Source organism: Chelonoidis abingdonii, chromosome 11 (assembly GCF_003597395.2).
Source record: "Chelonoidis abingdonii isolate Lonesome George chromosome 11, CheloAbing_2.0, whole genome shotgun sequence".
In the NCBI taxonomy this organism is placed as follows: domain Eukaryota; kingdom Metazoa; phylum Chordata; order Testudines; family Testudinidae; genus Chelonoidis; species Chelonoidis abingdonii.
In genome coordinates, this window is record NC_133779.1 from 34122626 (window position 1) to 34140360 (window position 17735).

Consider the following 17735-nt stretch of genomic DNA (forward strand, 5'->3'; position numbering starts at 1 on the left):
AGATTTTAATATTTAATTTCCAATGTTACTTATAGCACCTATTAAAACTCCTATCTACTTGTCACAATTTTATACTGTTTGCTTCTTGTATTTCTGCTTGGAGGAGTGTCAGTGAAGTTCATTTCACTTGTTTGGTCAGTTTCATTTTCCGGTTCTCTGTTGGAGTGGCAAACAGTTCAAGGGAATATTTAATTGTTTTCCTTGGCATTTTTTAAAGATGAAAACCTTTTTATTGATCTTAGCTTTTGTTACAATTTCTGTAAAAATTTAAAGTAGAGCCAAATCACAGTTGTCTTCTAAAGCAGTCACTGCTAGGAATGCTTAGTTTAAAGATATACTGTCAGTTTAAAATATACAGTTCTCAATAGAAATATTCCAATTTAAAGATCAATTTAGGGTATGAGGATTAAAGTAATTTTAAACATTTTAATTTATTTTTCATGATTTATGCTAGTTGTTACTTTTTGCACTTCATCTTTCACAGTGAAAATAGATTTTGTATCCAGTTTCACTTCCAGGTTGTCACGTACTATTTCATGCCTTTTGAGATGGTTTGAGACTCATTAGCGCGGGTGCTGTGCATTGGAAGCTTGTGCTGCTGCTGTTTCAGCTGTCCTGGGGCTACATAATCCCAAAAACAATCAGCCCAGAATAGAGTGACCAGAGAGTAAGTGTGAAAAATCGAAGACCTTTTTTTTAAGGAGTGTGGGGTATATAGTTGCCTATATAAAACAAAGCCCCTAATATTGGGACTTCTGGTCACCCTAGCTAGTCCAGAACCTCTAACTAATAATTAATTAATTGAAATTGCATCTTTTATGTTTTTTAAAAAATTAGTGAGCAGTGCTGTAGATAAAACAATGTAGAATGGAATGATGTGATGTTCCTGATCACTGCTAGACCATGTTGCATTCTTTTCTGTGGATTGAAAGGTTAAGATTTTTTTCTTTTTTTTTTTTTTCTTTCTTTTTACCTTCTATGGGGGGTGAAGTCTGTCCACTCCAGTCCTTCCAACTCCAGTTCCAGCTCAGACTCCAGTTCTGACTCGGATTTTGAACCATCTCAGAAACACAGTCAAGGTGTGTTGCAAGAAGTGATATTCTTCGAAAACCTTCTCACTTGATTTGTATAAAATGTTTTTTACCATACATTACAGTCCAGGAATTCCCAAGGGGGATATAATAGAGACTAAGGGGGGATATGGTAGAGGTTTATAAAATCATGAATGATGTGGAGAAGGTGAATAGGGAAGTGTTATTTACCCCTTCACATAACGCACGAACCAGAGGTCACCCAATGAAATTAATAGGCGGCAGGTTTAAAACAGAAGGAAATACTTCTTCACACAATGCACAGTCAACCTGTGGAATTTGTTGTCAGGGATGTTGTGAAGGCAAAAAGTATAACTGAATTCAAAAAGAATTAGATAAATTAATTAAATAAGTTAGATAAGTTCATGGAGGATAAATCCATCGATGGCTGTTAGCCAAGATGGTCAGGGATGAAGCCCCATGCTCTGGATGTCCTTAAGCCTTTGATTGCCAGATGCTGGGACTGGATGATGGGATGAATTACTTGATGATGATTGCCCTATTTTGTCATTCCCTTGGAAACATCTGGCATTGGCCACTGCTGGAAGACAGGATACAGGGCTAGATGGACCATTGGTTTGACCCAGCATGGATGTTCTTATGTTATCCTTTTTGCACCACCATTCAACAGACAGAAGTTAAACCTGCTTCCTAAAGACTATATAAGGCCAAGGATGTAGCTTGGTTTTGCTGAATGGAATTGATGCATGTTGAATTTACTATGTGATTTTATGCAAGGGAAGAAGTAGTACTTTATGTAAACAAATATTTGTTGCTTCGGTAGTTAATCTATGGGCACTGAATATCTCTGGAACTGGCTCTTTCCTGCACAATGTGTTGGCTTCTGCTTTTATTTAATCTTCTAAGATTTTTGTGATCTGTTCAGTTTAAGAGGTTTTAGTTTGTAAATTTGTTCAGCTGACTAAAATCTCATGGCATCACCAGGCATATGACTTTATCCCACAAACTCAATTTGTCCCAATTAATAGAAATTGGAGATGGTAAAGACCTATTAATTATATCAAGTTCATGCCCTTGCCAATGCAGGTGTGTTCCCCTTATTATATTTCCAGTGCTTTGTTCTGACCAGCTTTAATTACTCAGTGAGATGGAGCATCCACCACTACTTTCAGCAGTCATAACGAGCACTGTGGTGCTGCAGATGCCACTTCTTGGGTGACACTTAAAACTTGCCTGGTGTGCACACTGTGAAAAGTGTCTGTCTGTTTTTATTTTAACATGAGCAGGGGGAGTAGGGAAAACCCTTTAACTTTTAAAAAACTTTTTATATTTTAATGTCCTTTTTCCAGTGAACTATGTTAGAAAACTGAATTTCAAACACTTCTTCACAGAGAAACACAAGCTGACATATCCTCAGATAGAACTTAAACATCTGTGACACCTGTGTAATAAATCGTGACTCTTCTGGGTTACCTTAGGGATAAACTAAGCCAAGTTTAGTTTGTAGCAGTCAAATAGGATTCTGTAGCAATCATGCTGAAGACATTTTGCATCTGTGTTAAACTGCTTTTCTCCCTTTTCCTCTCTTACCTCTAATCTCAGGCCCCCTGCGCACCATGGTGGAGGATCTACAATCGGAGGAATCGGACGATGATGACACCTCTTCTGAGGAAGAGGCAGCAGTCAAAGCTAACCCAGTCAGCCGGGATTCCAGGTGATAAGGGGATGAAAGATGCCTAGTCACCTCTTCATTTGCTTATGTTTATATGTCTATGTAACTTCTATGACCATAATTTTGTAAGAGAAAGGAAACGAGGGCACTGCCATGAGTGCTGGAGGTGGGCGGGGGGTTGAAAGGAACAAATTCACGGAGGTTTAAAGAAGAGGGCCTTGAGCAGTATTATGTGCTGCTAGAGTCAAGGTCAACGAAGTGACTATGGGGACTTGATATGGTAGAAAGCCCCTTAGACTTGAAAAGGAAGCAGTCATTAGAGTCTTGTGGGAGCCATTTCGCTGGAATACGGAGGACAGAAATTGAGCTGGAAGAATGAGAGGAGAGAGACGAAAGGGAGGAGGTCAAGGTGCTTGGAAATAGACATGGGTGACAAGGCAATGAGACACAGAGGTTGACTGAAGACTTCTGCAGAATCTAGGCTTTTTAAGGGAAACCTTTAAATCTTCCGCCAGTGCAGAGTTGTCTTACTGAGGCTGCAGGCAGCCTGTGTAGTTCTTATTTGCTTTGCATTGCAGTAGCACGTAGGAGCTCCAGTCGTGGACAATGGCCCTTCAGTGCACTGTACAAACAACAAAATAAACTCCCGTCTCTCACCTTCCCCTTTAATCTCACTGCAGTGTTGATACTAAGGCCTAATATTTGTGGTGGTGGTGTAGCTGTGTTGATCCCAGGATATTAGAGAGACAAGGTTGATGAGGTTATATCTTTTATGGGATCAACTTTTGTGGGTGAAAGAGACAGGATTTTGAGCCACACAGAGCTCTTCTTCAGGTTCCAAAGCCTAATGATATTTTAAATGTCAGCACTGACTCTTTAATTGCTGATGGTTTTAGTGGAGGGGATGCTGTAGAGGTAGTGTGAAGCCTGTAGGCACTGGGAACTTGGAGATGCTGCAGAGAAGAAAATGCAGAAGGGATGGGGTGGGGGGATACAGAGAAAAGAAGAGATGGAGTAGAAGTAGTAAGGATCCCAAAGGGAAGCGTAGCTTTCCATGGAGTGATGCTGGAAATGACTACGGTAGTGAACAGATGATGATTAGTAGTAGCAGTAGTAAATATTTATTTTATGGTAACACACGATCAGGATTGGGGTCCCATTGGGCTGGATGTTGTAGAAACACAGAAAAGAGACCGTCTGTGGCCTATGTGGGACTTACACACTAAATAGACCAGATGATAAACTATCATTAACGAAGGGGGAGCATAAAGGGTTTAGAAGCACAAGCCCAGCTGACTTACAATGGGGTTTGTTATCCTAACTTCCTTAGGTGGCTTTGAAACTCTTTTCCTAAACTTTCTTATTTGACAGCATATTCTAGCCTGTGACCATGGCAGGGACTCTGCTGTGGACTGGAAGCAGTAATTCATCCTACACTCAAACCATGACTCAGGAACCATAATTGAATATGAAATTCATCTCTTTCCACTGAATGAGTGTGATCTGGAAAGACTAGAGAAATGGCAAGGCTGGCTGGCTGTGTAATCTTCTCTTTACCTCAGGTTACTGATACACAGCCCAGAAGTGATTCTAATTCCTGCTGCTGATGCTCGCTGATTAGACTGTGCTCCTGCAGGACTTGACCAAAAGCAGTTTCCTGCTTTAGTCAATGGAAATAGTTGGGTTTTGTCTGTCTCCCCTCAGAATATGCTGCTGTAGCCAAGAGCTGGAATCTCCTGTTGGATACATGAAATCAAGCATTTAGCCCAGTGGTTCTCAGACTTTTTTCTGGTGACCCTTTCACACAGCAAGCCTCTGAGTGCGACACCCCCCTACACTTATAAATTAAACACTTTTAAATATATTTAGCACCATTATAAATGCTGGAGGCAAAGCGGGGTTTGGGGTGGAGGCTTGCAAGCCCCCATGTAATAACCTATGTAATAACCTCATGAACTCTTGAAGGGTCCTGACCGCCCAGTTTGAGAACCCCTGATTTAGCCAAGCAGCAGCTGTAGGTTTTGAATGGGGCCCTCTATCCACCACAAAAAGATACTACTTTGATTAGCTTCTGTCTATATCATAGTGACCAAAAAGGAGTGTGGAGGTTTTTAAGGGTCTGTCACTTATGGTCAACCTGTATTTAAATACAGTTGAAATTGTGGTGCTTTTGCATGTTTATACACTGAGAATGAGCTTTCAGTGGAAATTTCATGATTTTCCTCCTTATTCATTGTAAATGTTTAGTGCGACTTGTGTACAGGACCAACAGCATTGCAAAATGTTGAGCTTCTGTATGGGAACAAGTGCAGTAGCATGTCATCATTTGGAATATATTATTCATTCTGAATTAGATTGAAGTGTGCTGTATTGCAACCGCACATTGACCAGAACAGAACTGCAACCTAAACTACAAAAAGGTTTTTGATCCATGTATTTATCTTATAGCTAAATAGCAGTTTCCTACTAACTGGTGATGTTAATTCTATGCTACTTGCTTCTCAGATTGAGTCTTAGCGACAGTGACAGTGACAACAGCGCGGACTCCTGCCTGCCGAGTCGAGACCCCCCTCCCAGTCAGAAACTACCGCCAACTAATAATAAGGTACTTGCATCGTGTCGATACCCACGTTGCTCCTTTTTTGGCTTTGGGTTGGATCTGCATCTCCTAAACAGGCAAGACTGAACACCCTGGGAGCTTTGCCTGTGGAAGGAACTGCAGGATTAGGCCCTTGAAGGCTCGTGTTAATTGAGGGGGGGCACTATCAACTTGACATCTAGTCAGTTTCAGAATTCAGAATTCCAGGTTCTACACCTGCTTGTGAGACTCCCTGCAAATATCCCTGGTTTGACATTCACATTTTCTGACTTCTTAATTTTGTGTTCTCCCCAAGGCAAACTGACTACATACAAAGCAAGCAAACTGGAAAAATAGGAATAACTTTTACTCTAGTATCTTTCAATTACAGTAATCTGAAGTTAATTATAACAGTAGTTGATGAAGTATTTTGAGTCTGAAGTGATTTGTTGTGCATTTGTTAACACAGTGAAATATGGCTCCTTGGAACTCAGTGATGCCAAGAGAACTGTGTGGTGATGGAGAGTAAATTAGGTACAGCCATTAATGTGAGTTGCCAGCCAGAGATGTCAGAATTTTGGGTTGCATCCTGTCTCATTGCAGCAATGATAAGACCGTAGTATATTGCATGCAGTTCTTAGCATCTTGTCAGCAAAAGGTTAACAAATTGGATGGAATTCAGAAAATAAGATTAATTTTTATATTGTAAGCAAATCTCTCCGTCCTCTCATTAAATAATTGTTTAATATTCCCCTCAGGAAACAAAGGGTAGGAATAAATGGTCAGTTTTCAGAATGGAGAGAAGTAAATAGCGGTGTCCCTCAGGGGCCTGTACTGAGCCCAGTTCTATTTAACATATTCCTAAATGGTCTGGAAAAAGGGGTGAACAAGAGGTGGCAAAATTTGCAAATGATACGTAACTACTCAGGATAGTTAAGTCCCAGGCAGACTGCAAAGAGCTACAAAAAGATCTCTTAAAACTGGCTGACTGGGAAACAAAATGGCAGATGAAATTCAATGTTGATAAATGCAAAGTGATGCACGTTGGAAAACATCATCCCAACTATATATATAAAATGATGAGGTCTAAATTAGCTGTTACCACTCAAGAAAGAGATCTTGGAGTCACTGTGGAGAGTTCTCTGAGAACATCCACTCAATGTGCAACAGCAGACAAAAAAGCAAACACTGTTGGGAATCATTAAGAAAGGGATAGATAATAAGACCGAAAATATCATATTGTCCTGTGAATACTGTGTCCAGATGTGGTCGCCCCATCTCAAAAAAGATGTATTGGAATTGGAAATGGTTCAGAAAAGGGCAACAAAAATGATTGGAGTATGGAACAGCTTCCATATGAGGAGTGGGTAATAAGACTGGGACTTTTCAGCTTGGAAGAGATGATGGAGGAGGACTATGATAGAGGTCTATCAAATCATGACTAGTGTGGAGAAAGTAAATAAGGAAGCCTTATTTACTACCCATAGCACAAGAAGTAGGGGCCACTAAATGAAATTAATAGGCAGCAGGTTTAAAACAACCAAAAAGGAAGTATTTCTTCATACAGTGTACAGACAACCTGTGGAACTCTTTGCCAGAGGATGTTGTGAAGGCCAAGACTATAACAGGGTTCAGAAAAGAACTAGATAAGTTCATGGAGGATAGGTCCATCAATGGCGATTAGCCAGGATGGGCAGGGATGATGTCCCTAGCCTCTGTTTGCCGGAGCTGGTAATGGGCGACAGAGGATGGATCACTTGATGATCACCTGTTCTGTTCATTCTCTCTGGGGCGCCTGGCATTGGCCATTGTAGGAAGACAGGATACTGGGCTAGATGGTCCTTTGGTCTGACCCAGTGTGGCCGTTCCTGTGTTCTTAAACACAGCTTAGATGATGACTAAAGAGTGCTTACAATTAGCTGCAGGGCAAAAACACCAAGATGGAAAAGAATTTTTTGGGAGGTCCATTAGAAATAATGTTGTGAAACTAATAAGTGGAAAGTGCATTCTAAACATCAGAAACAGTTTTCTAAGCGAGATCTTTTGAATTGTGGATTGTTAAGGGATGGAAGCCCGATTGCAAGCCAGTGAAAAATGGGCAAAATGCTGGACATACCCTGTAGGGAACAATTCAGTGCTACTCCTAGGGAGTGGCCTAACGACCTATAGGCTATGACTGCCCATGGTTTCCTGACAGGCTTCTCCGTAGCTTGTTGGCAGTGTGAATCAGTTTGCCTCTGCTTGCAGTTGCCTGGGGAGCTATTCGTAAAGGACTTTTTTAGTTGTAAACTTTTTTTCGTATTATACAGTTCACTTCTTTACCTAGCACTGTGAAAAATAAGAGCTGTCACTCTAAGTTGCAGAGCTACTGAGGTTGTGATCATTCCCTTTGCCCAAATCGATCAAGGCAGCAAGTGTTTCAAGTCTTTTATCAATATTTAGTGATGGAGAAACTTTCCCCCTCTCTGCCCTCAATCCTTGGTGCTGTGGATTCCACAACTCATCTACTTCACTGCCCAGGTCAGCCAGAGGATTTCCTTCCATTGGCTGCTATGCAGCCAAACCATTACAGTTCTGCCCTGCCTGAATTATTTTTGGTCACAACTCACTATTTTTTTTCCCTTCAGGCCTCTGGAAGAAAGAGTCCAGAATCTTGCAACAAGCCAGAAAAGATCCTGAAGAAGGGAACATATGACAAGGTACTTTTGCCTAGGGTAGGCATAGCATAGTATTGTGGGATGCAGGAGGACATTTCTTCATGAAAACGAGCTCAGGAGGAGTACTTGCCCCCCACACTGAAACAATTTTGGCCTATTAAAGGCTTGCATCCTGAAATACTGGTGCTGGAAGTACCGGCTCAAAGTGAGGTGATAGAAATGTTATAAGTGTTTAAGAATTAAGAAATGAACCCCACATCCTTTCCATATGTTGCCTCTTACAATAGTTCTCTCTCACTTTGGTCTTTGTTGTTCCCTTTGGCCACGGTGACAGGGCAGTTTATAGCTGTGTTTGACCTTTGCCAGAATGTTAGAATGGCAGTTCGATTATTGTTTCATGCTCTGCTTGCTTAGAGCCTTGCACTCCTGAGAACTTTATTTATCTCAGTGGATGTCCCTTCTTTCTCCTCCCTGGGGCAACTTAATCAAGTTTTTTGAACCAAACACACTATTTAGCTTACTGAGATGCTAAACAGTCAACAGTGATTGCCTCATTTCTTCTCTGTTCTGAAAGGTCTCAGTGGGAGAACTCTTCCTATGTAGAAATCCTTCAAATGGCCATTTAATACCTTCATTTCTGAGCCACACATCATATTACTAAAAATCAAGCCGGTTTCTCTTCTGCTTTAATATTATTCAGCCAGAAGAAAGGCGATGTTTAAATATTAAAGACAATGTGTGCTTGTGATCTTGCTAGCAGAAGGGTCAGAATACACACTTTCAGTGGTCAGCGTAGAGTGTTCTGGGTGAGACGCTTGTCCCCAGGTGAAACTTCAGGGTGCTGTGCTAAGGTGTATCTCATGACTCATTTCTTTGCCTTGGTAGGATTGCTTAAATGAGCTCAGTTTTGCTGGTTCATGCATGAATAACTCTGGGACAGCTTTACAGGTAAAAAATCTGTCCCCTGATTGAAAGCACTAGAACAGTGGTTCTCAACCTATTTACCATTGTGGGCCGCATATGCAGCTCTCTATATGTTATGTGGGCCACATCCACACAATATACTTACTACCTGTACATCTACCAAACACCAAAAAGGTTGAGTATTTGTCATATGACAGCAATACAATTCAAATTGATATAGTACCTTTCATTTCAATACTGGCAAATGTCTACCAAGAGCATTTTAAATTAGCAAAATAAAACATTAACTTAAAATTAATTAATTTACTGTAAGGGTGGCCTGGCATGGTATATTGCCACCCTCACTCCCGCGCTGCTGCTGATAGCGTGACTGCGGAGCCTGCCTGCAAAGATGGGGAACCCTGGCTGGTGCGGCATGCCCCCCAGGCAGGGACTGTCCCTATGCACCCAGCCTCCTCACCCAGGAACTGTCCCCCAACCAGGGAATGCCCCCACTCATAACCCAACCAGCCTGGGACTGCCCTCCCTGCCCCCACTGGGCTGGCATACATGCCTGCCCTGCAGAGACAGAGTGCCCTGTCCAAGGCAGAATGGCGCCCCCAGGGACCGTCTCCTTCTGCATCCAATCCACCACCCAGGTACTGCCCCCCAGCAGCTGCACCCAGCGCCCCCGCCAGGACTGTCCCCCAGCAATCAATCTCCCCATCCAGGGACTATGCCTCAGTATCTAACCCCCTGTCCAGGGACTGCCCCCAGCCACGAGTTTCCCCCACCTAGAGTCTTTACCCCATGCACTGGTTGTACCCTCGCCCTGTGGCCCTAGTTCCCTGTACCCTCGCCCTGCAGCCCCAGCGCCCGCTGGTTTACTGTCTTGGCGGCACACAGCTCAGCGTGCTCTGCCCGCCTGCCTCTGCGGCCCTAATGCTGGGGAGCCTGCTCCAGCAAGGGTCACTGGACCCGCGGTCCTGTGGAATGGCGGTGGGACACTGAGCACCCTGGCCTCCTGATGATGCTGCTGGGCCTGATGCTGCACCTCCCCATTTTTCGCTCGCACGCACCCCCCTTCTGGCTCTGCAGATGCCCCTCCCACTCTGTGGATATCACGTGGGCCGCAGCTGTGTGCCGATTGGGCTGCAGGTTGAGAACCACTGCACTAGAGTGTGCTTACAGAGATCTACCCTCTTGGCTGGCTTCCCTGAAAGTCTGGTCTGATTCTTAAACAACTGAAGTGGGTGAGGGTATAAATGTCCCTGTTTCCCGGATGTGGTATCAGTGAAACTTCCTGGGGAACAATGATTTAAAAATGTTTCTTCCTCAGTTTTGGTTGGAAGCTTAAAATGAACACAAACTAGTGTCAATGTATTGCTAGAATCCTATCATAGGTGAGACACCTACTTGGTATTGTATTTTGGGGGCACAGGTGAGCATTTAGCACCCACTGCTCATAGGACACTAACATGGAAGTTCACCAAGAGATATTCAGCCTGATGCTGGGGTGCTCTAAGTTCAGAGGTTCAGATCACTTCTCACAAGCCATTTGTTTGGAGGGAGACACTTAGTGGTCCACTATGAAACATACCTGGCTGGACCCAACGCAGCTGGATTTCAGTCAGTTTAATTTCCAAGCAGATGATAGTTGATTAATTAGACTTCAGAGGAGGGGCTGGGAGGTTTTGGGGGGGAAACGGGAACAAAAAAGTGACAACAGGCCCTCAAGCAGCTGCCCAAAATTTTCATTGGGGAAGTAACTGCTTTGCTTCCCCGGCAGTGCTGGAAACAGACCGGATGCATTGTTTTATTCCTTTTTACCCATCTCTTTCACAGGCCTACACGGATGAATTGGTGGAGCTTCACAGACGGCTAATGGCGCTGCGGGAACGCAATGTACTACAGCAGGTAGAGAGTGTGTCGGTTTTGTGTTAAATTACAGCCTAGATCCGTGTAGAGTAGGTGATCGTCTCACATCACTGCTCTAACTCAGACCCTTTGTGTTTTAAGTGGCACTTGTAATTTTCCATTGCAGTGGGTGGTTCACCACAAGTGACTGATCCCTCTTTATTAAAGCAAAAAAAATGTAGAAAGAAGCCAGATACGCATCGAGAGCTTGTATTAAAAAAAGGTTGAAATGTAGATGTGGGAAGGGGCCTGTGTACTATCTTGTTCGAGCCATACCCAACTTGGGCTCCTGGGAGCATCCAGAAAATTAAAATACCTCAGAGAGATTTCAAAGGAAATGGCCGCCCAGTGCCTCTTTGTGGCTGGGCATCCGTCCCTGCCAGGAGATAAGTTATCTTGTGAGTGTGAAGGCAAGGGAGGGGGTTTGATTGGGCCCTTCCTTCCAAGGCACTAGGTATGGCTGAATCTGACCTCCTTGTTCCTTTCTCTTCAGATTGTCAATCTCATTGAGGAAACTGGGCATTTTAACGTTACCAACACAACCTTTGACTTTGACCTTTTCTCCTTGGATGAAACGACCGTCCGTAAGCTGCAGAGTTATTTGGAAGCAGTGGCAACATGACGCTTAGCCTTGGAAGCGGGCTACTTTTGAAACCAGAAATCCCATCTCTTGGTACCAGGAAATAAACCCGTGGAACTAGGCCTTTTTACTCTCTCAATTCACCCGAAGCACTGCCTTAGAGAACAGCCATGCTCTGTGAATGCACAGCCTGCTGCACTTTTTTCAAACAAGCACCCATATTGCTGAGTCTGTCCTCCCTCGCGTTGTAAATACACTTGGCCACAGGTACTGATTAGAGCAAAAGATGTGCTGCTCCCAACCACACAAGAGTGTGACCTTTTTTGGTTTTACTTCAAGAAATTGTGTCTTTAAGAATACGTTTTCAAGCGTCTCTGAGAGCTGAAGAAATTTGGACAATGCTTTCTTCGCTAAATCCAGGGACCAACTTGCCCGCAGAGAGACTCAATTGAGTTAGATTTCTCCCAGCTCGGGGAAGAATTGTTGTGCTGTGTAAGCAAGATTGGCTTTTACAAAGCTAGCCACGTGACTTGCAACAGAGAATGGGTCCTGTTGGTCTGTTGCGGAGGAAGTGGATGGTTGTCGCTTTTGATCATCTGCAAGTTCTAGAGCGGTTTGGTACAACGTATTGTCTATAATCTGACCCCTGGAAGGCATCATTTCATGTGCAGGGTGCAGGGCCTTATTCTGTGTTTCAGCTTCTCAGAGAGACTGAGTTTGTGCTTTTTGAAGTGGCGTCCAGAATCTGCTGTCTCCCACTGGGGTTTTGAGACTTCTTGTTGATCCAAGCCCCTAAACAAAGTCTCACTCCTTTCAGTCTGCTTTAACTGTAATAGGACTACAAACCTGTAAGCTGTATATTTTATATATATATATATATATATATATTATATATATGTATGTACTGTATGTATAAGAAGGGCCTAGTTGGGTCTTAAGATTTTAAAGGTGTGTTTTTTCTGTTATGTTTTTTTTAACGATAATGGCGGGGGGGTGGTTAATAAGATTTGACTTGTTTGTTAAAATGCCTCTTGTGAACAATTTTTAGTGTATGAAAGCTGAGCAGCGATCTTCAAAGCGTTTTGTGCTCTGGAAGGGACTTACCTGTCTCACTTTCATTCTTCAGTGTTTGAATAACTTTGCCAAAAGATGTCATTGGTTCTTGTTCTGTGTTCTCAAGGATGAATTTTTCCTATAGTGGCCCCTATAGTAGTGGCTATACTCTGGGAAAACCTAAACAGGGGAGTATTTTATCTTGGGACACCTTTAGAAAACTCAAAGATCTTGGACCTAGTGAAGTCAGGTTTTTCTCTCACCTGTTCAAAAGATGGCAGGAAATGGCAAACACTAATCCTAGTTAAACTATCATTGACTTCCAAATGAAGGTGGGAGAAATACCTGTCATGTCTTCAGAAATATATTAAACCCTTATTTCCTAAAGTCAGTATTTTTAAAGAAATAATTTTCACTTTTCCAATCAAGTTTTAAGCTTTTGCCAGCTATAAATGGGCTGCTGGCAGAGAGCTTTGGGGAAAGCAACAGTTCAGAATAACTCGACACGGACAAACAAACCTCTTTAAAAGATCCACGTGGGAGCTGGATGAGGTATAAAAGATCGTTCTAAGGCTTCTCCCATGTGCTGTCCCACTTTTCAATATGAAATTGTAGTCCCTTGTTTTGGATGTTCCCTTTCTTTATCATGGAAATGTTGCAACTAATAGATTTAAGTGGCAATATAATGATAAGCTTGTTTGAGTTGGGTCATGTTGACCTGATTCCTGTCAGTTTTGTCTGTCTACCATCTGTCAAATGTCTTTATAGAAACGTCAAGCTCATGCTAGGTCTAGGCCCTGTCACGCTGACGGTGATCTTATCTGTTTTGTTTGTTTTTTCCTGATGGACATTTCCACACCTGGATAGAAACTGTGTACAAGAATGTGCTATGGCAAGGTTAAGAGGATTACCAGGAAAGGATGAGACTACAGTGCTATCTCAAGCTCTGCAACTGGATATGGCTAAGTGAAGGAGGTCGCACCAGAGACTTAGCTTTTTAATGTTCTGCAGATCCCTTGGGCTGTTCAGGGCTTAGTGAGTACATTTAAACTATAAGAGTAGTCAGTGCTTGTTGAGACTATTTTTGATGGAGAGAGTGAATTCTGTAATGTTGCATTATGTCCAAGCCCACTCCCAAAACTTTTTGGGTGTATGGAGAATGGCTCCAGGTATTCAAAGCCCCAAAATAACCTTGCTCCAGAGACTCTAGCCAAGGGATGTGTGATGAGTGAGGCCTTCCCCTCTATGAAACAGTAACAGCAACAGTGTTAACTGAGCTGTTTGTGTGGAGAGTCCCTAAGACTTTCACCTCCTCTCTTCTCCCTAGATCAACTTCTTTCCCTGCTCCCAAATCCCATTTCTAAATCAACTTCACCCCTAGCACCCATACTTACTGTATTGGTCTTGGGACTACGTAGCTTCCAGATCTATAGCACAAAGGACTAGAGAGAGGCAAGCAGACACTTCCCATCGTATTAAAAACAGAACCTTCATCGTGATGCTTCTCAGCTGGGCCAAGGAGCAAGAGTCTTGAGGCTGTCCCTGAACATAGCTGTGCCCTGTGGTAGTGCCTAGGGCTCTACCTGTGGCCACTGTGCTGTCTGTCCTGGATTTTTACTTTGCTTGTGAAATTTAACAAGTATTACTATTTCATGGGAATCTTTTTTTATAAAAGGTATTTTACATATGAATTTTTTAGACTGTTTATAATAATCTGGGAAACCTGAAATGGAAATATTCCCCCAACGATAGTGTTCTCCTTTGTGTGCGCCTGCTGGTTGGTTACTAACAGTACTTTGTTTCTCATAAGTACTTTGCCGGTATTTTACCAAATCATTGGGTTTTTTGGGGTGGTGGTGGTAGGATTGGGGACCACATGAGGAATTACTCTGCAAACAAGGAAAAATTGCTTAGATCGTGGACCTCCCAACCTTTGTGTCCCCGCTTAGTTCCACTTGTAGATTCTCTAGTAGGCTGACTGCTGTTCTGAACATGCCATGTACAAGTGTTTGTGGATAACGTGTTTGTTCTTGTCACTCTTGAGAGCATGGATGGATAATTGTAAAATAGAAAGGAGATTTTGATACTGCTACTGATAGTACCACTACAGATCTGTACGACGATGCATAGTAACATGCGTTGTTTTAAAAACATGCAATTGTCTGACTGTTTTAGCCATAAGGATTTTTCCAAGGAAAATGGACAAACCTCTAGTTTACTCGAAATGTCCTTCAGCTTGGTATTAAGAGTGTGTACAAGTAATGATTAAACTGAAGGCTTTCAGAGTAATGTGGATGTGAGATCAGGGCATAGCTTTTTCCTTTGCCCTTGGTCTATATATAAAAGGGCAAAAAAGAGGTCAAGAACACTGTCCAGTTGTCTTGGTCTGATCTGTATTAAGCCTTGAGGCTTTCATTACTGGCATTTACTGTAGAAATGGACAAAAGGTTGTGACCAGATCACAGAATGCCAGTTAGGAAGAATATTGGACACAATAGTAGTGTAAAATGGGCTTCGATGTAGTCAGCCTGAATATATGGAAGTGCAATGATTTAGCCACAAGTTCTTATACTGCTCTCCATAGTGGGAGCATCAGAACTAGTAAGGAGCTATGATGCAACAATCTAGGACCCGTTCTTGTCAGAGATCTTTAACTTATTTTGATGGTAAAACATTTAAACTTCCCCTTATGGAGCTTGCCCCATCATATTCTCTGCATGCAGAGACCTGTGTCATTATTGGTTCAGTAAATTTCAAATGTAATGTTGTCCAGTGGCCACTAATGGCTTTACATGCACTATAGCACAGTTGATATACTCAAAAGAAGCTTCCTTTATCATTTCAGGTGCCTGGCACTTGCTAGTTGACATTTTGAAGTGTCAAAACTAGACACAACCATTGTGCACCTTGTAATGGTTATTACTTTTAAAGCTAAATTGAAATCAGATGGGTATTGCTTTCATGAGGCATGAAATAGCCATCAAGAACTAAAGAGATGAGTTTGCACTCCGAAAAGTGTGTAAGTACTTCAGCTTCTAGATTTTTAATTGTATTCTCCCTGAAACCCAAGGTATTAAATACCTTGTCATTTGAAGATATGAAAGGTTGTGCTGGGAAATGAGTTCTTCACTCAACTAAAGAAATTCATCTGGCCCCCAGGATTAAAAGAGAGAAGAAGAATGTTTGTAATAAGTTACAGGATTGTTTCTGTCCTGAATTTTAAACTTTTTGTTAAATTTGTGGAATTATGGAGGAGTTTTCTAGAAAAACGTGAAATAAAGTAAGATGGAAAAGTAAAAATTAAGGAGTATTTTGTTTCTCTGAACTTTATTCCTCCAACTTGGAAAGGAGATGCTCTGTTAGAGAACGACCTCTACTTTGTAAATCTGCTTCGGAAAATATTTCCCCTGAGAGAAATATGGAAACAGTGGCCTTAGCTTAAACTTGAAATAATCAACTTAATGTGATTCCTGCAACTCTGCCCTTCCAGCAGGATCAGTAATACTTGGAATATGTATTAACTATAATGGAGCAAATGACAAGTCTCTAGAAAACACAGAACGGGCACAAGTGCTAAATATTATCACACTTCTGAGTTACTGTTCACCATTCTCCTATAACTCATCTTCACCAGTGTGGTTGGGTGTGTGTAGTGCATTCTGATCTGACCTGGATTGGCCATAAAGGAGCAACTTGTTGTATAGCAGTAATTGTCAGTGAGCACTCCACTGTCCAGGCAGCTTCTGCTTTTTAAGAATGCTTTCTGCTTATTTTTATGAGAAATGCAGGTCTTATCTGCTCTGGAAGAGGTTATGGGACACAGGAATTTGTGATTATGATACTAGTTACCAAGGAAGGGAAATGTGAGTGAGAGGGAAGAGAGTTTAAAAGAATTCAAGTTTTAATATTCAAAAATTTCACCATGCAAAAGAAAAGCTATCTAGGAACCAACAGATTCCCATCACTGCAATAAGATTACCCTCAGATTTAAGAATTTATGCTCACGTGACCCCTAAAGGGAAGAATTATCCCAGTTTTACAGTTGGGAAACTGACTTGTCCAAGGTCAGAATCTGTCAAAGCTTGTAATCAAACCAGGCCTCCTGAGTTCTCAGGTCAGCAGCTTAACCTCAGGATTGTGCCATCTTTGTTAGAGGCTCCATCTTCCCCCCTCCTCCTCACACCTCCCAGTGCCTTTCAGCAAAACCAGTGAAGTCCAAACTTGATATTTAAGTTGGCAAAACAAGCAGGAAAACGCCCCCAGCCTTTGGCTGCCTTTATACAACACAAAATGAGATGGAATAAAACCCAATTGTCTTTCCTTTCCAGGTCACCATTTAAAGATCTCACTACACTTTTACCTTGGAAGTTAAAGTATTTGCATGGATTTGAAACTGTATGTTGGCAGGTACAGTAGAAGAATTTTATGGTGAACGTTCAGTGCTGTTTGTTCTACTGTAAAATTTCTTGTAATCAGTCACACTAGGACCATTATTTTCTATGGGGTTAGAATGTTTTCTAATGTGTAAGGATACTGTTTCTTGCTGGAATTAAGAGTATTGTTACTAAAATTCCCCTAACAGGTGTGTTCAGTATAGTATTAAGATTTATAAACCTTAGAATGCATGGCAGGATTAAGCACTGCCCACCATTGTTTATCCCTGCTTCTGCCATATGATACTAACTTTGTCCTCTTTGTTCATGGGCAATGAACACACCCTAATAGCAATGCATAAGAAAATGAATTGCAGGAGGCAACCTGCCCTGTGACTTGTCCATCAGATTTAACAGCACTGGTAGCAGGTTGGTTACAGGGTGGCTGGCTTATGCTCAAACACAATTCTCCATGATGGCAGGACACTGCCTGTCTCTGTTCCAGTGGTTCTCAACTTGCAGCCCAATCAGTGCACAGATGTGGCCCGTGTGACATCCTCAGAGCCATGTAGGTAGCATATATACTGTGTGGCTGCAGCCCACAGTGGTAAATGGGTTGGAACCGCTTATCTTATCTAACAAACACTCCCTGTCTCCAGGTTACAGTATGCCACAGACAATACAATGCTAAATTAAGACCCAATTTTCTACATGGATTTAAAAACCATTGACTTAAAGTAAGTCTTAACTATTGTGGCTCTTATTAGGCTGGACAGTACACGTGGAAAAGTTTCACTCTCTTCTGTAGATGCAAGTCCCCTGGGCTTTGCGTGTCTGACCAGGAAGCCTGCTCTATGATTGTACAAGTAAGCTGAATTTTTCCAATAGTTGCTTAGTGAGTATTGTCATGGAAGTATTACCACATGTGCTACCTGAACCCCTTTGACAGA

At 42.2% G+C, this 17735-nt stretch overlaps 1 protein-coding gene across 3 annotated transcripts in view; it reads left to right on the forward strand.

Moving 5' to 3' along the window:
* Positions 1-15712, forward strand: part of MLLT1 (MLLT1 super elongation complex subunit) — a 54457-nt gene extending 38745 nt beyond the window's left edge. For 2 of the 3 annotated variants that reach the window (XM_032783080.2, XM_075070865.1), the window contains 7 exons: positions 992-1079; positions 2655-2766; positions 5230-5329; positions 7930-8001; positions 8845-8907; positions 10708-10779; positions 11273-15712. In XM_032783080.2, the coding sequence (XP_032638971.1) occupies positions 992-1079; positions 2655-2766; positions 5230-5329; positions 7930-8001; positions 8845-8907; positions 10708-10779; positions 11273-11401 (636 nt within the window). In that variant the 3' untranslated portion in view covers positions 11402-15712. The remainder of the gene's footprint in view (positions 1-991; positions 1080-2654; positions 2767-5229; positions 5330-7929; positions 8002-8844; positions 8908-10707; positions 10780-11272) is intronic. The other variant, XM_032784680.2, reaches the window with a different exon arrangement.
* The last annotated feature ends 2023 nt before the right edge of the window (positions 15713-17735 follow it).